The sequence below is a fragment of the Salvelinus namaycush genome, chromosome 12, assembly GCF_016432855.1.
Source record: "Salvelinus namaycush isolate Seneca chromosome 12, SaNama_1.0, whole genome shotgun sequence".
Taxonomy (NCBI): Eukaryota; Metazoa; Chordata; class Actinopteri; order Salmoniformes; family Salmonidae; genus Salvelinus; species Salvelinus namaycush.
In genome coordinates, this window is record NC_052318.1 from 49,417,914 (window position 1) to 49,443,066 (window position 25,153).

Here is a 25,153-nt window from a genome sequence, read left to right on the forward strand (position 1 = left end):
TGTTTAAAGTGACATTTATTACATCCAATTTTTTATTGTGGCTAGAGTGGCTAGAGATTTGAGTCAGTATGTTGGCAGCAGCCACTCAATGTTAGTGATGGCTGTTAAACAGTCTGATAGCCTTGAGATTGAAAACCAGCTTCTGTCTCTCGGTCCCAGCTTTGATGCACCTGTACTGACCTTGCCTTCTGGATGATAGCGGGGTGAACAGGCAGTGGCTCGGGTGTTAAAAGCCCCCATGCAGTCTTTATTTTTTAAATCACTGTATGTCTAATTTAAAAAAATATATATATTTCATGAAAATATTTTTTATAAATTTACACCGAGCCTCCTTTTGCCATTGAAATGATCAGTCTGATCTTGTGGGCATGTTGATAGAAATGCGTATATATTTACATACAAAGCACTGATTGGCGGATAGGATCATCTAGACCTACCTCGCTTACCCATTCAAAGTAGGAGGATACATATGCAAACAAAAGAATACTGGTCATTAGTCAGAATAACCAGATCAGATTGTGATGTCATGCTGTGGGTCAAAAACTCCATCCCACCTGAACAGGCTGAAATTCATCCTTTTTTCTTTCTTTCAAAAAGCTCTTACTGCCTTTTTAGTGTATCATAATTTTCACAATTTCAGTGTTATTTCGACCTCAGTATGGAAATATATATATTTTTTTAAATACATGAATATCACGTTTTTGACTGCACTGCTCCTTTAATATACACTACCATTCAAAAGTTTGGGGTCACTTAGAAATGTCCTTGTTTTTGAAATAAGAACACATTTTTTGTCCATTAAAATAACATAAAATTGATCAGAAATACAGTGTAGACATTGTTAATGTTGTAAATGACTATTGTAGCTAGAAACGGCAGATTTTTTATGGAATATCTAAATAGGCGTACAGAGGCCCATTGTCAGCAACCATCACTCCTGTGTTACAATGGCACGTTGAGTTAGCTAATCCAAGTTTATTATTTTAAAAAGCTAATTGATCATTAGAAAACCCTTTTGCAATTATGTTAGCACGGCTGAAAACTGTTGTTCTAATTAAAGAAGAAATAAAACTGTCCTTTAGACTAGTTGAGTATCTGGAGCGTCAGCATATGCGGGTTCGATTACAGGCTCAAAATGGTCAGAAAACAAATGACTTTCTTCTGAAACTCATCAGTCTATTCTTGTTCTGAGAAATGAAGGCTATTCCATGTGAGACATTTCCAAGAAACTTAAGATCTCATACAACGCTGTGTACTACTCCCTTCACAGAACAGCGCAAACTGGCTCTAACCAGAAAAGAGGAGTGGGAGGTCCCGGTGCACAACTGAGCAAGAGGATAAGTACAAGAGTGTCTGGAAACAGACGCCTCACAAGTCCTCAACTGGCAGCTTCATTAAATTATACCCGCAAAACACAAGTCTCAACGTCAACAGTGAAGAGGCGACTCCGGTCCACGGCCCGGAGCCTCCAGCGACGGTCCATGGCCCGGAGCCTCCCACTGCGCCGGTGCCATGGCCGGAGCCTCCCACTGCGCCGGTGCCATGGCCGGAGCCTCCCACTGCGCCGGTGCCATGGCCGGAGCCTCCCACTGCGCCGGTGCCATGGCCGGAGCCTCCCACTGCGCCGGTGCCATGGCCGGAGCCTCCCACTGCGCCGGTGCCATGGCCGGAGCCTCCCACTGCGCCGGTGCCATGGCCGGAGCCTTCCACTGCGCCGGTGCCATGGCCGGAGCCTTCCACTGCGCCGGTGCCATGGCCGGGCCTTCCACTGCGCCGGTGCCATGGCCGGAGCCTTCCACTGCGCCGGTGCCATGGCCGGAGCCTTCCACTGCGCCGAAGTCCAGGCCAGGCACGGCGTCCAGTCCCGCTCCATGGCCCGGAGCTTTCCTCTTCGCAGGTGCCCAGTCCAGGCACAGCGTCCAGTCCCGCTCCATGGCCGGAGCCTTCATCTGCGCCGGTGCTCAGTCCAGGCACGGCGTCCAGTCCCGCTCCATGGCCGGAGCCTTCCTCTGCACCGGTGCCCAGTCCGGCATGGCGTTCAGCCCGGCTTCATGGCCGGATCTGCGGTCTGAGCGGAGTCGCCACCGACACTAGTTGCCCAGCCTAACCATCTAGTTTCAGGTTTTGCGGTCAGAGTCCGCACCTTTGGGGGGGGGGGGGGGGGGGGGTACGGTCACGCCCTGACCATAGAGAGCCCTCGGGGTTCTCCATGGTGTTTTAGGTCAGGTCGTGACTAGGGGGGTTTCTAGGTATTATATTTCTATGTTGGTGTGTGTGTATGGTTCCCAATTGGAGGCAGCTGATATTCGTTACCTCTAATTGGGGATCATACTTATTAGTGTGTCCTTTTTCCCACCTGCGATGTGGGATATTGTTTTGTGTGAGTGCCTATGTTCGCTACGTATTTCACGATCGTTATATCTTTGTTGTTATTGGAAGTTTCACTATTATTAAAATGTGGAACTCTACTCACGCTGCGCCTTGGTCTAATTATTCATACGACGGTCGTGACAACACTGTATTTCTGATCAATTTGATGTTATTTTAATGTTACATTTTTTTGCTTTTCTTTCAAAAACAAGGACATTTCTAAGTGACCCCAAACTCTGGAACGGTAGTATATACATACGTACATATGTATATGTGGCTTTTGCCTGATCAGTTTGGATTCACCAAAACAAGCCACAGATCTGGTTTCTGGGAAAGAAACTTGTTTGTTGTTTTAGCAATTAATGAATGTGCTTTCCTTCAAATCTCCCCTTGTTTTGACAGGATGACCTCTCTTGGAGGATAATTGACATATTTACATGAGTGAGTCTCCAGTTGAGAAGGGTATAATTTCCACAGCAGCACGTTCAGTCTCTATTTGTGGAACCAATCCGGTCCATGCTGTCTTCAGGTCACTGATTTACTCTACTGCTGTTCCTTCGTGTTCTCTCTCTACCTCCCTCGGTCCTTCTGTCTCTTTCCTCCCCTCCACTACCTGTCTCTCCCTCTTTTGATGAACTGCCGGGCCGTACATTAGGGAGACTGGAGGTATGGGGCCCTTTGTGGGAAATGAATGGGAGATTGATTGCAGAGAGAACAGTGTTATACTTCAAAAGACCAGAGTTTAGAGACCAGGGAGAAGGAAAGAGAAACAAGAGGGATTGGGTGGGAGATGAGCAGACAAGTACCACCTGGCACCTGTGGATATGTATGATGCAGTAGATTGATAGAAGAACTGATAGACAGAGCGACCGAACAGACAGACAGTGAAAAGCATGAAAATAAACAGACAGAATAATATGATTTTTTTGTTCCTTCTCTCACTTCCAAGAAGAGAAATACTTCCAAGAGCACATATTTTGTGCTTTACCATACAATAATATATGATATAGCCTCAAGCGAATAGGATCAATTTCACAGCTTCGGTTTAGCTTTTGGTTTCCGGATAACTCATAAGTCGTCTGAAACAGTGAAATATTACCTATGCATGGCGCCATCTGAACCTCATCCGTCATACTAGGATTTAAAGCATGCAAAACAGAACATATAGCCCTAACCTGTCTAGACACAGTAGTGCTCAGTGTGTTGTGCTGAGCTGTGCTAGGGCTGGGTGATATGGCCAAAATATCATATCACAATATTTTCAAATTTTTTAATGGTATTTTAGGTTATCTTTCAATAATTTTGTTTAGATATCTCACGTGGGATTCACTGGAATCTCAGAAGCTCGAAGAACCAATCACACACGTCTGTCAGATACAGAGGTGACTGCTTTTCCGCTTTTTCTTCCTTTTGTCTCCTGTGGTAGCTAGCATCATACAGCTAGGGTAGAATAGGGATGGGCGGTATTTCTTATTTTACTATATATCGGTATTGCTGCACGGACTAGTTTAGGTATTTACTTTATTTCAATGTTAAGGATCTGCCCCTTTTTTGTCAATTTTCACCTAAAATGACATACCCAAATCTAACTGCCTGTAGCTCAGGGCCTGAAGCAAGGACATGCATATTCTTGATACCATTTGAAAGGAAACACTTTGAAGTTTGTGGAAATGTGACATGAATGTAGGATAATATAACACATTAGATCTGGTAAACGATAATGCGTTTTTTTGTTTTTTCGTACCATCATCTTTGAAACGCAAAGAGAAAGGCCATAATGTATTATTCCAGCCCAGGCGCAATTTAAATTTCACCCACTAGATGGCAGCAGTGTATGTGCAAAGTTTTACACTGATCCAATGAACCATTGCATTTCTGTTCAATTTTGTATCCAGACTGCCCAAATGTGCCTAACTGGCTTATTAACACATTTTCAAGTTCATAACTGTGCACTCTCCTCAAACAATAGCATGGTATTATTTCACTGTAATAGCTACTGTAAATTGGACAGTGCAGTTAGATTAACCAGAATTTAAGCTTTCTGCCAATGTCAGATATGTCTATGTCCATGGAAAGGTTCTTGCTACTTACAATCTCATGCTAATTGCATTAGCCTATGTTAGCTCAACCGTCCCGTGGGGGACCTACCGATCCTGTAGAGGTTTAAAGTGATACACCACTCCCGTTTTTATAATTTACTGTGCTACTTGCATCGGCTCTCTCCTTCTCTCACCAAGCCCCGCCCCCTGTCACTCAATGAGCGCAGTTGTTGTTGCTCGACCACGGGATCATTTGCCGACCGTTCCCTCTTTAGTCTGCATGATTGCAGCAGATGCAACAATATGTTGATGACAACAATGCAGCTTTCCACGTCGCTTCCTAATATAAATCCTCAAGCATTCCATAATTATACTATTAGTTTGTGTATCTTACCGTCTGCAAACAGCTAGTTTGTCTATTCTTATCAAGTTGCTAAAAAAAAAATTGTGTTAGCTGCTTATGTTAATTGCTATTTAGTTGGCTAGCTAGCTAATAAATGTACTGAGTCAATACAGCCTCGCACAAGTGCTGGTGTAGGCCAGCATGTTGTTTGTGCAATGGTATCTAAATCAGAGAGGAATAGGTGAAGCATGAATATGTTAGCTACATGAAGAAAGAGAAAACATTTAATGTAGCCAAAGATTACATGGTCCTACTCCCCTGGAAACACTGACCAACACTTGTCCCTACCCTGTCACAATAACGCCTCTATAGAGATCCTATTAGCTAGTATTCTAATTCCCAGCCTCTTGGCTGTTTCATGTCAAACAACACTGTATTCAAAGTGCCCTCTATTACATTTGAACTATAGAATGTTGCATTGTTGCGGCATTGTTGGAGCTAGAAACATAAGCATTTTGCTGCACCTGCGATAACATCTGCAAAACTGTGTACGCGACCAATAAACATTGAATTGATTAAGGTCAAAAATCATTCTATTTCCTTGATTCCAACAGTTCACCCAAAATTGTTGATCTAAAATCGTAAGTCAAATCGCAATTACAATATTTGGTAAACAATAAGGCCAACCTTTTTTGCCCATATCGTGCAGCAAACAGAGTGTGCAAAGCTGTCATCAAGGCAAAGAGTGGCTACTTTGAAGAATCTCATAAAATATATTTTACATTTGTTAAACACTTTTTTGGTTACTACATGATTCCATTTGTTATTTCATAGTTTTGATGTCTTCACTACTATTCTACATGTAGAAAAAAATAGTCAAACTAAAGAAAAACTCTGGAATGGGTAGGTGTGTTCAAACTTTTGACTGGTACTGTATGTCTTGCCACCCTAGGGTCATGCACACCTCATAATGTTGAACTTTTATTATTCAAAAACATAAAATATCAGAATACTGGGAAAAATGTGAAAAATATTGTTATATGTTATTTTGGCCATATCGCCATAACCTAGGGTAGAATTATTAGCTTGCTCTCTCCTTTAGCTCAACCCACTACCGTGCCGCAACCATCCTAGCTTCACTGTGCATCCGGAAAGTATTCAGACCCCTTGACTTTTTCCATATTTTGTTACATTACAGCCTTCAAAAATGGATTAAGTAAAAAAAATTCCCCTCATCAATCTACACACAATACCCCATAAATGACAAAACAAAAAACATTATTTAGACATTTTTACAAAAATACCTTATTTACACAAATATTCAGACTCTTTGCTATGAGACTCGAATTTGAGCTCAGGTGCATCCTGTCTCCATTGATCATCCTTGAGATGTTTCTACAACTTGGAGGAGTCCACCTGTGGTAAATTCAATTGATTGGACATGATTTGGAAAGGCACACACCTGTCCATATAAGGTTCCACAGTTGACAGTGCATCTCAGAGCAAAAAAACAAGCCATTAGGTCAAAGGGATTGTCAGTAGAGCTCCAAGACAGGATTGTGTTGAGGCACAGATCTGGGGAAGGGTACCAAAACATTTCTGCGCAATTGAAGGTCCACAAGAACAGTGGCCTCCATCATTCTTTTTTCATTTAACTAGGCAAGTCAGTTAAGAACAAATTCTTATTTACAATGAATGCCTAGGAACAGTGGATTAACTGCTTTCTTCAGGGGCAGAACAACATATTTTTACCTTGTCAGCTCTGGGATTCAATCTAGCAACCGTTTGGTTACTGGCCCAACGCTCTAACCACTAGGCTACCAAACTTCTTAAAAATGGAAGAAGTTTGGAACTGCCCAGCCAAACTTCCCAGCCAAAGGACAACCATCTCTGCAGCACTCCACCAATCAGGCCTTTATGATAGAGTTGCCAGACAAAAACCACTCCTCAGTAAAAGGCACGACAGCCCACTTGGAGCTTGCCAAAAGGCACATGAAGAAGGACTCTGACCATGAGAAACCAGATTCTCTTGTCTGAAGGAAACCTAGCACCATCCTACAGTGAAGCATGGTGATGGTAGCATAATGGTGTGGGGATGTTTTCCAGCTGCAGGGACTGGGATACTAGTCAGGATCGAGGGAAAGATGAATGGAGCAAAGTACAGAGAGATCCTTGATGAAAACCGGCTCCAGAGTGCTCAGGACAGACTGGGGTGAAGGTTCACCTTCCAACAGCACAACGACCCTAAGCACACAGCCAAGACGATGCAGGAGTGGCTTTGGGACAAGTCTCTGAATGTCCTTGAGTGGCCCAGCCAGAGACCGTACTTGAACCCGATCAAACATCTCTGGAAAGACCTGAAAATAGCTGTGCAGCGAAACTTCCCATCTAACCTGCAGGGGAGAATGGGAGAAACTCCCCATATATTTCCAGGGTTTTTTTGCAAACATTTCTAAAAATCACTTTTTTCTTTGTCATTATGGGGTATTGTGTGTAGATCGATAAGGGGGGAAAAAATACTATTTAATCAATTGTAGAATAAGGCTATAACGTAACAACAAAATGTGGAAAAAGTCAAGGGGTCTGAATACTTTCCGAATGCACTGTATAACATCTCCTCCCCTCTTATATTAACAATGGTCATCAAAATTGTTAAAAAGGTTCTAATAAACAATTCTAATAAACGCAAACAGTCGGACAACGGATGAAGATAATCCAAATTCTTTGCATTTTTTTTAAATCCATCAGATATTGACTGAACTATAGCACATGTATTTATTTATTTTCACCTTTATTTAACCAGATAGGCCAGTTGAGAACAAGTTCTCATTTACAATTGCGACCTGGCCAAGATAAAGCAAAGCAGTACGATAAAAAACGACAGAGTTACACGTGGGATAAACAAAAGTACAGTTAATAACACAATAGAAAAATGTATATACAGTGTGTGCAAATGGCGTAAGGAGGTAAGGCAATAAATAGGCCATAGTAGCAAAGTAACTACATTTTAGCAAATTAACACTGGAGTGATAGATGTGCAAGTAGAAATACTGGTGTGCAAAAGAGCAAAAAAAATGTTAAAAAACAATATGGGGATGAGGTAGGTAGTTGGATGGGCTATGCACAGAAGGGCTGTGTACAGCTGCAGCGATCTGTAAGCTGCTCAGATTGCTGATGCTTAAAGCTAGTGAGGGAGATATGAGTCTCCAACTTCAGCGATTTTTGCAATTCGTTCCAGTCATTGGCAGCAGAGAACTGGAAGGAAAGGCAGCCAAAGGAGGTGTTGGCTTTGGGGATGACGAGTGAGATATACCTGCTGGAGCGCGTGCTTCGGGTGGGTGTTGTTATGGTGACCAGTGAGCTGAGATAAGGCGGAGTATGTGAGCAGAGTTGAGATTGGAATTCCCTCTCATCGCTCATGGATCGGCGCTTGTGCAACTGCTGTCACGCCCTGATCTGTTTCACCTGTCCTTGTGCTTGTCTCCACCCCCTCCAGGTGTTGCCCTTATTCCCCATTATCCCCTGGGTACTTCTACCTGTGTTTTCTGTCTGTCTGTGAGAGTTTGTTTTGTTCCTCAAACCTACTAGCGGTTTACCCCTTGCTCCTGCCTTGTCTATTTCCCGGTTTTGTCCTTGCTGCATGCCCTGACCCTGCCTGCCGTCCGGTACCTTTGCCTGCCCTTGTTCGAATTAATAGCCTTTTGTTGCTTCGACATTGTACCCAGGTGCAGACAAACGTGATTTCCATGTCCTTCCAACCGCTCTGCTAAAAACCGCTCCACGCTCACAGAAAAAAAAGAAACTGCCTCTCCAAATTCACTCTATTGATTAAAATCACAATTTAACCAACACCCATCTATTTTTGTAACTACCTGGACCTACCATTTGGTTTGAAGTATTGAAACCAAACCATGATGTTAATGAAAAGTATTCGAATAAACATGAAAAGGTGAATAATTCAAATAGGCTATATTAATAGGCTGTTTAATATTTCATATTAAACAGCATATAAACACTAAATAGGCCCCCTGTCTGGCTCCTGACCTAAGAAGGAACAAATTAATTATTTAGGCTATAATATTTCAATTATTTCAAGGCTGTACCCTACATAGAAATACATTGTGAAGCATTTGCGAGTGCGACACAATAGGCTGGTAGGGACATAAAGCGCTCAGCATTTAAACATTTTGTTGTATTAAATCATTATAGTCTATACATTTCACATATAGGCTGTGATTTACTTAGAATGAAATACAAATTAAACAAAAAAGGACTTCATGCTTTTGAAATTATTTTTATAAATTCATATTTAGAAACACGAGTTTGGCCAGTCTGTGGCTTCAGGCTCATGAGATGGTGCCTGGAGAGAAGGCCAGCAGCGGAGAATATCCTTTCCACACTTTTGTCCATTCTTGACAAGCTGGGCAGAGATGTTTTTTATTTTTCTATAGGTAGGCCTAACGTTTTTTCGGCAAAAAAAACTATAAAAACAGAGAGCTTCTTGAATGTGGGAATATACCAGGCCTACTGGGCCAAAATCAAATATGGCCTATTGTGTATATATAATAGGCCATATTTGATAATAAGTTTAAAGAGATCTGATTTTTTTGTTTATAAATACTTTGCTACACTGACCCACTTATTTACCCACCTTGTTCCTTTTAGCATGTGGGTGTAGTAATAAGTACACCATCATGCTTTCGGGATACGTGTCTTTTCAGATTCCACGATGATTCTTTAGTTGTGGACACGGCACTACCTCTCTTGCTCTTGGTCCTCATCTTTGTAAGTCACCTTGAATTTGCACCTTTGTGTGTTTTGTGTGTTTTGATCAGTTTCTTTATGAAAGTATTTAGCGAACGCCACGACAGAAGCTAAAACAAGGGGCTATAGCAGCAGCACACAAGTAGACTACAAATGCATGCTGGTGCGGGCGTGCCCTGAGCTCGTGAAGTGAGCACTACTGGAGCGAAATTGTAGTGGGCGAGAAGGCCTTATGCTCCAGCCTTTGGGAATCTCGCTCCGCGCTCCAGTCATAATGGGATCGCTCCACTCCGCTCACATACTCTGGAATGTACTCATATACAGTGCATTCGGAAAGTATTCATACCCCTCGACTTTTTCCAAATGTTGTTACGTTACAGCCTTATTCTAAAATTGATTCAATTGTTTATTTCCACACAACCCCCCCCCCCCCCCCCAAAACAGATTAAGAAATGTTTGCACGTTTATTGAAAATTAAACTGAAAAATTACAATTTACATAAGTATTAAGACCCATTACTCAGTACTTTGTTGATATGAACCGAATAAACAGCAACTCGTTAGTTACTTTAACAAGTGAATTTCCATGAAAATTGCAATACTTTATCTCAATTTTCATGGAAATTGTATTGTATTATATCATAAGTGAGGATCTCTAAAAATCCCCCCTGCTGGCATTGTAGCCATTACCTAATGGAAGTGTATTTCTAAGCGTGTAAGAACCACTGCATGGACTATAGAACAGAATTTATAACAGACCATAGAGGAGAATTTAGGAGGATAAACAGTCTCCCTCTTTCATTAATAAATAATGAGGCGGACGCTGTGTCATCTCAGAGAGCAAAATGTCGGGAGATATTTATCGTGCATGAAATGGCCACTGGCCTCCTGAGAGATACAGTATGTTTACATGCACACTAATAATTCAATATTAAATTGATTGTGCCAGTAAGCCGAGTACGGCAATAAGCAGAGTAAAGTGTTTACATGACTATCTTGAGGTAAAAGGTAAAGGTAAGGTAAAAATCTAAGTAAGCATACACCAATTAAAACACCTGGTTTTCCATTGGGACTGCTGTTGGGACAGCTTTATGTAGGCCCTAACAGTTTATGGGCACCGTTTGTCACCATTATAGTGCAATTAATGTGTTGTGTAGTGGCTTTGCTGGCATGCATCCCACAATTATTTTTTTGCCCCACCAAGATTTACATGCTAAAATCACCACTGGTTATATGGTTGATTCCTCTCTCTCTATGACAGAAGGCATAACTCCCAGATAAGTTGTATTTAACGTCGCCCGAAACACCACGTGCGTCCAGTAATATATCAGTGCTTTAACCATTACAAAATGTCTATTAGATCAAATAAGCTTTACGTAGCAAATTGGCAATTACATTTTTGTTGTTGACCAAATTCAACACTTTCTCATTGACCATACAAAAATTCCTCACTTCATGGGCTTATTTTTGTGGAAAAATTTAGGGTGGAGTAAAACCTCTCACTTGGCCTCTTCCTCTCTGTCTCAACCCAATTGAACACTTACGGGAGATTCTGGGCAGCGTTTTCCACCACCATAAAAAAAACGCCAAATGATGGAATTTCTGGTGGAAGAATGGTGTAACATACTGTAAGAATATGTTGAAGATAAATACACAACGCAGAGACAGAGGACGAGAGGTCAAAAGGAAGAGAGGTCAAAAGGCCGAGAAGTCAAAAGAGTAATAACGATCAATGGAAAGTTTTTTTTTTTCTGTAATAGGGGATTAATGAGCAATGGGTCAGAGACATGGGAGGAATATGTCTTCTGAAATAGGATACTTGTTACTTGGCCATTGGCTAGTTTTATTGCAAGGAATTCTAATTGGTCAACCACAGGCTAGGGCTGGGTTATAACACTACATGCTGTCCCTTTGTTCTGGGGAGAGAATCACTGGAGAGAGCCACTGGAGAGAATCACTAAGAGCATCACTGAGGACAGAGGAGCAGGACCATCTACTTCCAAGCATGATTTGTCCTTTTTGAATAAACCTATTTTCCTCCCCCTGATTTGCCTTGTGGTCTGTGTTATTACAGAATAACATAAATTGCTAGCAATACCTCCAATGGAGTTCCAGACACTTGTAAAATCTATGCGAAGGCACATTGCTGTTCTGGCTTGTGGTGGCCCAACACCCTATTAAGACACTTCATGTAGGGGTTTCCATTATTTTGGCAGATGCCTGTATATTTAGTATTATAGCTAATATTCTCATTGTTGTCCCTGTTGTTTTCATACTTTTTATGTGTATCGCTTTGGCAACATTGACCTCGTCATTCATGCCATTAAAGCATACAGAATTTGAGAGAGACAGCGAGGACTCCGAGGCCCTGATATGCAAGCAAGAAGAGGTCACACTTAATCAACCCCAGTCCCCCACACTGGCTGAATGAATAAAGCGGTCAAAGTCTTTATACAGATGGAGGAGAGGGGGATGAGTGCATGAGGGGGAAGAGAAGCAGTATGCTCTGATTTACTACTGAGGCCTTTCCTCTATAAGAGGCATTTTTCTTAGAGGACACACACCACATGTTGAGTGTGTTACATCTGGATCAGGAAGCCCCCACCATCACCACCTCATTTCTCTCTCCCCTCAGACCCCCAAGGTCCGAAAAATAAGACAAACGGTGAAACCAAAAATGAACGTTGTGGAGTCATTGTTCAGCCCAGCTCCATTCTATTAAATCATTCAACGATAACATTCTACACCCATTGGTGGAGGAGTCAGTCTACTCATTATTGTATCCACCCATCCATCCTTCCTTCCACCCATCCAATCTTCAAATCACTTAAAAAACAACAGCGCATAATGATTTTAACTTACCCCCTACAAATTGGATGCCCCCGGCCACACGTCCAATGGTCCTGGAGATGAGGTCAGACACACAGCAGCCCATCAGGGCCGTGAGGGACACCAGGAGCAGCAGGCCACAGCCCACCCCTGTCACCACCGTACAGATCCTCCACTCCAGACTGGGGATGCCCTGAAACGAGGCGTAACGCCCACACTGCTCCAGCATCACCGTGGCCTGGTGAACCTCATCACGCACCGGGTACGAGCACCGCCGGAAGGTCCCGAAGGAGACCGGTTTACCCATCTGGGACCCTAGGAGCCAGTATGGCATAAAGAAACCCACACACGAGGCCGCCGCACACAGGAAGGAGAGCAGAGCCCACACCACGCCCGCACATGTCAGGCTAGAACCCATGTCTCAGTATCTCCTGTGACCAGCAACAACGATGACCCCAAAAAATGTTTGTTTTTTTATCCCACAGAAGTTGCTTGCTTTTTATCAGCAGCTCTGTTGTTGGTGAATAATGTCCAGGCTGAGAGAGAGAAAGAGAAAGAGAGAGAGAGAGAGAGAAAGAGAGAGAGAGAGAGAGAAAGAGAAAGAGAGAGAGAGAGAGAGAAAGAGAAAGAGAGAGTTGGATTTGAGGTACAGACAGGAAAAACAACTATACTGTCACTGGATACATGAAGGTTAGTACCCCATGGGGAATAACAACAGATTAAGGGATCATAAACTATGGACCTCACAATTGCAAAACATCTTTACAATTTGGGCTAAGACTTAACAGTGCTATTAAATAATGCAAGTGGCAACTCTTGACTTTGTTCATGTGCCCTTAATTGCAACGGGTGACTCATTTTAACAATACATGCATGAAATTATTTACATAGGTAATAATTATAATAGCTGCATATGAGCTTTAAAATTCAGACGTGCTAAGCCTTAGCCTACTAATAATAACCCAAGGCAATCAAGGCTATTTTTAGAAGTCTGCAGTGTTTGTTTCCATATCAAAAGTTGCTAAATATTTTTAAAAAAAATACCTCTCAGGCATAGATGTCCGTGTGTTCATAGATATTCCCTATTTCCTTTCATCTCAGCACCATAGGCGCTTAATTTCGAAGCAAACAGACATTGTGTCGAGCATTCTATTCTATTCTTGTAATGCAAGGGAAAGTTTTCAAAGATCTTACGTTTCAATTCCTCAACGTGATCCCAAACGTGTAGGTGAGAGGTGGATTTCAAAGTTCAATCTAATTGATAAAGAGCAGAGCAACACGAGTTCAATAAAGTGCCCGCCGTCGGTACAGCTCTCGTTTATCGAAAAAAAATTAATCCAATATGTCAAACTCGCTCAGTTACTGTAGGCAAAGCAGTCCGCGTTCTGGAGTTAACGGGAAACTGAAAACACCTCTGTCCCAATGCAGCGACCAGAGAAACATTCCTTGGCTTCGAAGTGAGTGACGACGACGTCGGCTTGAACACAATTATTCTGTGAGCAGCAGAATGTGGGTTGGTTCCTGTTTGCCGACTGCGGTTGCAGCTTGGTCTCATAGACTAGACGTAACATAGTACATTTAAATCCGGAACAATCAATTTAGTATACTGCACGTTACATTTGGTATGGTTACATGAGACAAAAGGTTATTTAAGGCAAAAACGAACAGCTTGGTCTCAGACTAGACGTAACACAGTAAATCCGGGACAATCAAATGTATATAATATGTTACATTTGGTATGGTTACATAAGACGGTTACTTCTACTTCCGGCGCCGACAGAGATGGCCGGCTCGCTTCGCGTTCCTAGGAAACTATGCAGTATTTGTTTTTTTATGTGTTATTTCTTACATTGGTACCCCAGGTAATCTTAGGTTTCATTACATATATTCAGTAGTTCCTCCCGACTGTAAGAGCAACGTCAACTCACTATCATTACGACCAGGAATATGACTCTCCCGAAGCGGATCCTGTGTTTTGCCTTCCACCCAGTACAATGGATCGGATCCCAGCCGGCGACCCTAAACAACGACGCCGTAAAAGGGGCAAACGAAACGGTCTTCTGGTCAGGCTCCGGAGAAGGGCACACCGCGCTCCACTCCCTAGCATACTACTCACCAATGTCAAGTCTCTTGACAACAAGGTTGATGAAATCCGAGCAAGGGTAGCATTCCAGAGAGACATCAGAGACTGTAACATTCTTTGCTTCACGGAAACATGGCTCACTCGAGAGACGCTAACGGAGTCGGTGCAGCCAGCTGGTTTCTTCACGCATCGCGCCGACAGAAACAAACGTCTTTCTGGTAAGAAGAGGGGCGGGGGGGGGTATGCCTTATGATTAACGAGACGTGGTGTGATCATAACAACATACAGGAACTCAAGTCATTCTGTTCACCTGACTTAGAATTCCTCACAATCAAATGTCGACCGCATTATATACCAAGGGAATTCTCTTCGATTATAATCACAGCCGTATATATTCCCCCCCAAGCAGACACATCGATGGCCCTGAACGAACTTTATCTGACTCTATGTAAACTGGAAACCACACACCCTGAGGCTGCATTCATTGTAGCTGGGGATTTTAACAAGGCTAATCTGAAAACAAAACTCCCTAAATTCTATCAGCATATCGATTGTGCTACCAGGGCTGGTAAAACCCTGGATCGTTGTTATTCTAACTTCCGCGATGCATATAAGGCCCTCCCCCGCCCTCCTTTCGGAAAAGCTGACCACGACTCCATTTTGTTGCTTCCAGCCTACAAACATAAACTAAAACAAGAAGCTCCCGCGCTCAGGTCTGTTCAACGCTGGTCCGACCAATCTGATTCCACGCTTCAAGACTGCTTCGATCACGTGGATTGGGATATGTTCCGCATTGCGTCCAACAACAACATTGCCGAATACGCTGATTCGTCAGACACCCTACCTGACACCCTAGACCCACTTCAATTTGCTTACCGACCCAATAGGTCCACAGACGACGCAATCACACTGCACACTGCCCTAACCCATCTGGACAAGAGGAATACCTATGTGAGAATGCTGTTCATCGACTACAGCTCAGCATTTAACACCATAGTACCCTCCAAACTCGTCATCAAGCTCGAGACCCTGGGTCTCGACCCCGCCCTGTGCAACTGGGTACTGGACTTCCTGACGGGCCGCCCCCAGGTGGTGAGGGTAGGTAACAACATCTCCACCCCGCTGATCCTCAACACTGGGGCCCCACAAGGGTGCGTTCTGAGCCCTCTCCTGTACTCCCTGTTCACCCACGACTGTGTGGCCATGCACGCCTCCAACTCAATCATCAAGTTTGCGGACGACACTACAATGGTAGGCTTGATTACCAACAACGACGAGACGGCCTACAGGGAGGAGGTGAGGGCCCTCGGAGTGTGGTGTCAGGAAAATAACCTCACACTCAACGTCAACAAAACAAAAGAGATGATTGTGGACTTCAGGAAACAGCAGAGGGAGCACCCCCCTATCCACATCGACGGGACAGTAGTGGAGAGGGTAGTAAGTTAAGTTCCTCGGCGTACACATCACGGACAAACTGAATTGGTCCACCCACACAAACAGCGTTGTGAAGAAGGCGCAGCAGTGCCTCTTCAACCTCAGGAGGCTGAAGAAATTTGGCTTGTCACCAAAAGCACAAACTTCTACAGATGCACAATCGAGAGCATCCTGTCGGGCTGTATCACCGCCTGGTACGGCAACTGCTCCACCCACAACCGTAAGGCTCTCCAGAGGGTAGTGAGGTCTGCACAACGCATCACCGGGGGCACACTACATGCCCTCCAGGACACCTACACCACCCGATGTCACAGGAAGGCCATAAAGATCATCAAGGACAACAACCACCCGAGCCACTGCCTGTTCACCCCGCTATCATCCAGAAGGCGAGGTCAGTACAGGTGCATCAAAGCAGGGACCGAGAGACTGAAAAACAGCTTCTATCTCAAGGCCATCAGACTGTTAAACAGCCACCACTAACATTTAGTGGCTGCTGCCAACATACTGACTCAACTCCAGCCACTTTAATAATGGGAATTGATGGAAATTTATGTAAAAATGTATCACTAGCCACTTTAAACAATGCCACTTAATATAATGTTTACATACCCTACATTACTCATCTCATATGTATATGTATATACTGTACTCTATATCATCTACTGCATCTTGCCATCTTTATGTAATACATGTATCACTAGCCACTTTAAACTATGCCACTTTATGTTTATATACCCTACATTACTCATCTCATATGTATATACTGTACTCTCTGTACCATCACTCATTCATATATCTTTATGTACATATTCTTTATCCCTTTACACTTGTGTGTATAAGGTAGTAGTTGTAGAATTGTTAGGTTAGATTACTTGTTGGTTATTACTGCATTGTCGGAACTAGAAGCACAAGCATTTCGCTACACTCGCATTAACATCTGCTAACCATGTGTATGTGACAAATAAAATTTGATTTGATACTTAAGGCAAATATGAAAGGAGGTTGGTTGATCGCAACCTAGTCCCAGAGCATTTCTTATTATTCTGTATGTAAATCTGAGAAACTTCATTTAGTATGATATGTTACGTTTTGTATGGTATGTATTAATTTGTGGATGTCCATCACCCATTTTATATGATATGTTAAAAATTACAATTCGTATTATATGTTACAAATCTGCAAGATGCACAATATGTTACTAATTTGCAAAACGCATGATATGATATTCTAGCTAGGTGGCTAACGTTAGCTAGACTAGGGGTTAGGGTTAAGTTTAGGAGTTAGGTTAAAAGGTTAAGGTTAGGAGAAATGTTAGCGAAAAGGGTTAAGGTTAGGGTTAGGGTTAGCTAAAAGGGTTAAAGTTAGGGTTAGGGGAAGGGTCAGCTAACATGGTAAGTAGTTGCAATGTATCTAAAAAGTAGTAAGTAGTTGAAAAGTTGCTAGTTAGCAAAAAAAGTTGTCCGTGATGAGATTCGAACTTGGTAACTTTTGGTACGCCTGACCAACCACCCTACTTTCGTTTTGCATTAAATAACCATCTGTCTTATGTAACCATACAAACGTAATATATTAATTTCAGTATTCCGGATATACATTTACTATGTTACGTTTGGTCTATGAGACTAGGCTGAAAGTAGGGGATTATAAAACTAATGGCCATCAATCTAATTATCTAATACACTCGTTCAAACAGGCATCACTGTCCACTCACGCTTATCAATCTAATGATCCAATAACTCGCATGTACACGCACGCATACAGCAAGTTTACCCCTGTTAATGTCAGACTAAAGGCATACACTCTTCTAACCGCGATGGTGGGTTAAGAGCACAAACAAAAATCGTTTTGGGCACTGTCACTGAATGCGAAAAGAACTGGGATTGAGTCCCTTTCAGTCTGCCTCCGAATTCGCCATAGAACGTTCTACTGTGTAGCCTAGGCGAACACCTTGTAAATAATCTGTGCATAAAGCAAACTATTAACGACCTTATCCATGGTGCTTTACCAACAGTGTCCCATGTCAAACTGCTCTCCAAATTAGCTACAACACCGCTATTTTGCAGCTTATTATAAACCTATAGCGGCACACTAGATTGAGTACCCTAACCTGTAGGCTAATCGTACATTGCACAGTGGGCAAGTGAAAGTAAATTATAGGTATAAACAATGAAGCAGGGGTGGGAGGAGAGGCAACTCAGAAACACTCCTGCATGCGCAAAGCAGCTGATCTGAGGCACTCTTTGAATATATTCATGGGTGGATTCTCCCTCTCTTGAAACTGTCAATGATCTAAATATAGGCCTATTAGATCAATTATGATAGGCTATATACAGTACCAGTCAAAAGTTTGGACACACCTACTCATCCAGGGTTTTTCTATATTCTACATTGTAGAATAATGGTGAAGACATCAAAACTAGGAAATAACACATTGAATCGTGTAGTAACCGAAAAAATGTTAAACAAATCAAAATATATTTTATATTTGAGAATCTTCAAAGTAGCCACCCTTTGCCTTGACGACAGCTTTGCACACTCTTGGCATTCTTTCATCCAGCTTCATGAGGTAGTCACCTGGAATACATTTAAATTAACAGGTGTTCAAAACCTGAGGTGACAAGGTAAAAACTTGTCGTTCTGCCCCTGAGCAAGGCATTAACCCACTGTTCCCCGGGCACCAAAGACGTGAATGTCGATTAAGGCAGCCCCCCCGCACCTCTCTGATTCAGAGGTTAAATGCAGAATACACATTTCTGTTGAACAACTGACTAGGTATCCCCTTTCCTTGTTAAAAGTACATTTTTGGAATTTATTTCCTTCTTAATGTGTTTGAGCCAATCAATTGGGTTGTGACAAGGTAGGGATGGTATACCGAAGATAGCCATATTTTGTAAAAGACCAAGTCCATATTTTTTATTTAACTAGAACAGTCAGTTAAGAACAAATTCTTATTTTCAATGATGGCCTAGGAACTGTGGGTTAACTGCCTTGTTCAGGGGCAGAACGACAGATTTGTACCTTGTCAGCTCAGGGATTTGAACTTGCAACCTTCCGGTCCAACGCTCTAACCACTAGGCTACTCTGCCACCCCGAGAGAACAGCTCAAATAAGCAAAGAGAAATTACAGTCCATCATTACTGCTGGATCGGTGTCCCGAAATCGGGCCAATTGCTACTCAATATGCGATAATGTTTTTTAATATATATTTTTTAAATTTAACCTTTATTTAACCAGGTAGGTCAGTTGAGAACAAGTTCTCATTTACAACTGCGACCTGGCCAAGATAAAGCAAAGCAGTGCGACAAAAACAACACAGAGTTACACATGGGATAAACAAACGTACAGTCAATAACACAATAGAAATATCTGTATACAGTGTGTGCAAATGAAGTAAGGAGGTAAGGCAATAAATAGGCCATAGTGGCAAAGTCATTACAATTTAGCAATTTACACTGGAGTGATAGATGTGCAGAAGAGGATGTGCAAGTAGAAATACTGGTGTGCAAAAGAGCAGAAAAACAAAAATGGGATGAGGTAGGTAGTTGGTTGGATGGGCTATTTACATATGGGCTGTGTACAGCTGCAGCGATCTGTAAGCTGCTCTGACAGCTGATGCTTAAAGTTAGTGAGGGAGATATGAGTCTCCAACTTCAGGCATTTTTGCAATTCGTTCCAGTCATTAGCAGCAGAGAACTGGAAGGAAAGGCGGCCGAAGGAAGAATTGGTTTTGGGGGTGACCAGTGAGATATACTTGCTGGAGCACGTGCTACGGGTGGGTGCTGCTATGGTGACCAGTGAGCTGAGATAAGGCAGAGCTTTACCTAGCAAAGACTTATAGATGACCTGGAGCCAGTGGGTTTAGCAACGAATATGTAGCCAGGACCAGCCAACGAGCATACAGGTCGCAGTGGTAGGTAGTATATGGGGCTTTGGTGACAAAACGGATGGCACTGTGATAGACTAAATCTAATTTGCTGAGTAGAGTGTTGGAGGCTATTTTGTAAATGACATCGCCGAAGTCGAGGATCTGTAGGATAGTCAGTTTTACGAGGGTATGTTTGGCAGGATGAGTGAAGGAGACTTTGTTGCGAAATAGGAAGCCGATTCTATATTTCATTTTGGATTGGAGATGCTTGATGTGAGTCTGGGAGGAGAGTTTACAGTCTAACTAGACACCTAGGTATTTGTAGTTGTCCACATAATCTAAGTCAGAACCGTCCAGAGTAGTGATGCTAGTCGGGCGGGCGGGTACGGGCAGTGATCGGTTGAAGAGCATGCATTTAGTTTTACTAGCATTTAAGAGCAGTTGGAGGCCACGGAAATAGTGTTGTATGACATTGAAGCTCGTTTGGAGGTTTGTTAACACAGTGTCCAAAGAAGGGCCAGATGTATACAGAATGGTGTCGTCTACGTAGAGGTGGATCAAACAATCACCTGCAGCAAGAGCGACATCATTGATGTATACAGAGAAGAGAGTCGGCCCGAGATTTGAACCCTGTGACACCCCCATAGAGACTGCCAGAGGTCCGGACAACAGGCCCTCCGATTTGACACACTGAACTATATATCAGAGAAGTAGTTGGTGAACCAGGCGAGGCAATAATTTGAGAAACCAAGTCTGTTGAGTCTGCCGATAAGAATGTGGTGATTAACAGAGTCGAAAGCCTTGGCCAGGTCGATGAATACGGTTGCACAGTAATGTCTCTTATCGATAGCGGTTATGATATCGTTTAGGACCTTAAGCATGGCTGAGGTGCACCCATGACCAGCTCTGAAACCAGATTGCATAGCAGAGAAGGTACGGTGGAATTCGAAATGGTTGGTAATCTGTTTGTTAACTTGGCTTTCGAAGACCTTAGAAAGGCAGGGTAGGATGGATATAGGTCTATAGCAGTTTGGGTCTAGAGGGTCTCCCCCTTTGAAGAGGGGGATGATCGCGGCAGCTTTCCAAACTTTGGGAATCTCAGACGATATGAAAGAGAGGTTGAACAGGTTAGTAATAGGGGTTGCAACGATTTCGGCAGATCATTTTAGAAAGAGAGTTTCCAGATTGTCTAGCCCAGCTGATTTGTAGGGGTCCAGATTTTGCAGCTCTTTCAGAACATCAGCTATCTGGATTTGGGTGAAGGAGAAATGGTGGAGGCTTGGGCGAGTTGCTGTGGGGGGTGCAGGGCTGTTGATCAGGGTTGGGGTAGCCAGGTGAAAGCATGACCAGCCGTAGAAAAATGCTTATTGAAATTCTCAATTATAGTGGATTTATCGGTGGTGACAGTGTTTCCTAGCCGCAGTGCAGTGGGAAGCTGGGAGGAGGTGCTCTTATTCTCCATGGACTTTACAGTGTCCCAGAACCTTTTTGAGTTTGTGCTACAGGATGAACATTTCTGCTTGAAAAAGCTAGCCTTAGCTTTCCTAACTGCCTGTGTATATTGGTTCCTAGCTTCCCTGAAAAGTTGCATATCACGGGGGCTATTCGATGCTAATGCAGTACGCCACAGGATGTTTTTATGCTGGTCAAGGGCAGTCAGGTCTGGAGACAACCTAGATCTATATCTGTTCCTGGTTCAACATTTTTAGAATGGGGCATGCTTATTTTACATGGCGAGAAAGGCACTTTTAAAGAATAACCAGTTATCCTCTACTGACGGGATGAGGTCAATATCCTTCCAGGATACCCGGGCCAGGTCGATTAGAAAGGCCTGCTCGCTGAAGTGTTTCAGGGAGCGTTTGACAGTGATGAGGGGTGGTCGTTTGACCACAGACCCATTACGGATGCAGGCAATGAGGCAGTGATCGCTGAGATCTTGGTTGAAAACAGCAGAGGTGTATTTGGAGGGCAAGTTGGTTAGGATGATATCTATGAGGGTGCCTGTGTTTACGGATTTGGGGTTGTACCTGGTGGGTTCATTGATAATTTAAGTGAGATTGAGGGCATGAAGCTTAGCTTGTAGGATGGCCGGGGTGTTAAGCATGTCCCAGTTTAGGTCACCTAGCAGCACGAGCTCTGAAGATAGATGGGGGGCAATCAAATCACATATGGTGTCCAGGGCACAGCTGGGGGCAGAGGGTGGTCTATAGCAAGCGGCAATGTTGAGAGACTTGTTTCTGGAAAAGTGGATTTTTAAAAGTAGAAGCTCAAATTGTTTGGGTACAGACCTGGATAGTAAGACAGAACTCTGCAGGCTATCTCTGCAGTCGATTGCAACACCGCCCCCTTTGGCAGTTCTATCTTGTCAGAAGATGTTGTAGTTAGGGATGGAAATGTCAGGGTTTTGGTGGTCTTCCTAAGCCAGGATTCAGACAATAATAGAGAAGACAACCGCTTTGCACACTCTTGGCATTCTGTCAACCAGCTTCACCTGGAATGCTTTTCCAACAGTCTTGAAGAAGTTCCCACATGCTGAGCCATGCTGGTTAAGTGTGCCTTGAATTCTAAATAAATCACTGACAGTGTCACTAGAAAAGCACCTACACACCATCATACCTCCTCCTCCATGCTTCAAGGTGGGAACCACACATGCGGACATCATCCGCTCACCTAATCTGCGTATCACAAAGACATGGCGGTTGGAATCAAAAATCTCAAATTTGGACTCATCAGACGAAAGGACAGATTTCCACCAGTCTAATGTCCATTGCTTGTGTTTCTTGGCCCAAGCAAGTCTCTTCTTATTATTGGTATCCTTTAGTAGTGGTTTCTTTGCAGCAATTCGACCATGAAGGCCTGATTCACGCAGTCTCCTCTGAACAGTTGATGTTGAGATGTGTCTGTTACTTGAACTGTGAAGCATTTATTTGGGCTGCATTTCCTGAGGCTGGTAACTCTAATGAACGTATCCTCTGCAGCAGAGGTAACTCTGGTTCTTCTTTTCCTGTGGCGGTCCTCATGAGACAGTTTCATCTTAGCGTTTGATGGTTTTTGCGACTGCGCTTGAAGAAACTTTTACAAGTTTTTTTCATTGACTGACCTTTATGTCTCTTAAGGATCTTACCCTTCTTTTCAATTTCCACCTAAAATGACATACCCAAATCTAACTGCCTGTAGCTCAGGATCTGAAGCAAAGATATGCATATTCTTGATACTATTTGAAAGGAAACACTCTGAAGTTTGTGGAAATGTGAAATTGATGTAGGAGAATATAACATATTAGATCTGGTAAAAGATAATACAAACAAAAAAACATGTATTTTCTATACTTTTTTTTACAATATTATAATGCAAAAAAAATTGTTCGCTGTAATAGCTATTGTAAATTGGACACTGCAGTTAGATTAACAATAATTTAAGCTTTCTGCCCATATAAGACATGTCTATGTCCCGGAAAGTTGGCTGTTGTTTACAACAACATTCTAGTCACAAGATGGCGTAGCAGTAAGACGTGTTTGTTTTTGCCCCGTGTAAAGATTCAGGTTTAAAAAATAATAATAATTGTATACATTTCAATATATTTCAATTTCTTTATTCCATTTTCGGATTAAATATACCTTCCTGCAACCCGCCTCACCCAATGTGGTACGGATGTGCTATTTTTTAGACCTTATAACTGGAACCTCCATCAGAAGCTAGCCAGCTAATTAGCTACTAGCTATTTAGTCAATGTTAGCCACTGCTAGCGGTCTTTACCTTTAGCTCAGACACCAGCTGCTTTAGCCAGGATAATACTTGCCAGTCTTCGATATCCGCCCTGAACATATCGGACTGCTTTTTTCCACTACATCACCGAATTCCTGCCGCAAGCTCTGGACCATTACACCGGATTATCGCAGTGAGCTAGCTGCTACCGAGTGGCTATTGTGGCTAATGCCCTTGTCCAGAAGCAGGCACCAGTTAGCCTCGAGCTAGCCTAGGCCCATCTCCCAGCTAGCAAACGAAGTACACCAACTACAATACCTCTCTTGCCAATTGGCCTGGATCCTTTGTCGACACGGAGCCCCGCCGATCCATCACGACTGGTCTGCTGGTCTGCTGACATAATTCGGCCGATGTGCTCTCAACCGGCCACTGCGTCGTGGATGTCGATGAAACGTCGTGGATGTCGATGTCACCAAAGCCCCATACACTACCCACCTTTGCGACCTGTTACGCTCTCGTTGGTTGGCCCTCGCTTCATACTCGTCGCCAAACCCACTGGCTACAGGTTATCTACAAGTCTCTGCTAGGTAAAGCCCCGCCTTATCTCAGCTCACTGGTCACCATAGCAGCACCCACTCGTAGCACGCGCTCCAGCAGGTATATCTCACTGGTCACCCCCAAAGCCAATTCCTCCTTTGGTCGTCTTTCCTTCCAGTTCTCTGCTGCCAATGACTGGAACGAACTGCAAAAATCTCTGAAGCTGGAAACACTTATCTCCCTCACTAGCTTTAAGCACCAGCTGTCAGAGCAGCTCACAGATTACTGCACCTGTACATAGCTCATCTATAATTTAGCCCAAACAACTACCTCTTCCCCTACTGTATTTATTTATTTTGCTCCTTTGCACCCCATTATTTATATTTCTCCTTTGCACATTCTTCCACTGCAAATCTACCATTCCAGTGTTTTACTTGCTATATTGTATTTACCTCACCACCATGGCCTTTTTTTGCCTTTACCTCCCTTGTCTCACCTCATTTGCTCACATTGTATATAGACTTATTTTTCTACTGTATTATTGACTGTATGTTTTGTTTATTCCATGTGTAACTCTGTGTTGTTGTATGTGTCGAATTGCTATGCTTTATCTTGGCCCGGTCACAGTTGCAAATGAGAACTTGTTCTCAACTAGCCTACCTGGTTAAATAAAGGTGAAATAAAAAATAAAAATGTATTGTTGTATTTATGATATAGACTTTTGTTTTGTTCCTGTTTGGACCCAAGGAAGAGTAGAGGCTGCCTTGGAAGCAGCAGCTAATGGGGATTCTAATTTTACTATGCAGATAATTGTGTTTTCAAGGCAGATGTTTTATGTACTGATTATACAATACAAGAGCAAGGTAATGTTCATAAGAATGTCTTTACTTCAGCATCATCAGGTAGCCTGCATACAGCTCCATTCAGTGCATATTCAATGGGTGTGTTCAAGCGGTAAGCCTAACTCACATGGAACCCAAACCGGCTGCGCGCGTGCGCCATCGGGCATAAATGTATATTGTCCCCTTACACCAAACGCAATCACGACACGCAGGTTAAAATATCAAAACAAACTCTGAACCAATGACATTAATTTGGGGACAAGTCGAAAAGCATTAAACATGTATGGCAATTTAACTAGTTAGCTTGCACTTGCTAGCTAATTTGTCCTATTTAGCTCGTTTG

The 25,153-nt window shown here is 43.0% G+C and overlaps 1 protein-coding gene across 2 annotated transcripts in view; it reads right to left on the minus strand.

Moving 5' to 3' along the window:
• The window catches only part of LOC120056676 (LHFPL tetraspan subfamily member 6 protein), a 55,544-nt gene extending 41,765 nt beyond the window's left edge, over window positions 1-13,779 (minus strand). For both annotated transcript variants that reach the window (XM_039004884.1, XM_039004883.1), the window contains exons 1-2: window positions 13,539-13,779; window positions 12,378-12,880 (exon numbers count right to left, since the gene is read on the minus strand). In XM_039004884.1, the coding sequence (XP_038860812.1) occupies window positions 12,378-12,762 (385 nt within the window). In that variant the 5' untranslated portion in view covers window positions 12,763-12,880; window positions 13,539-13,779. The remainder of the gene's footprint in view (window positions 1-12,377; window positions 12,881-13,538) is intronic.
• Between the last annotated feature and the right edge of the window lie 11,374 nt (window positions 13,780-25,153).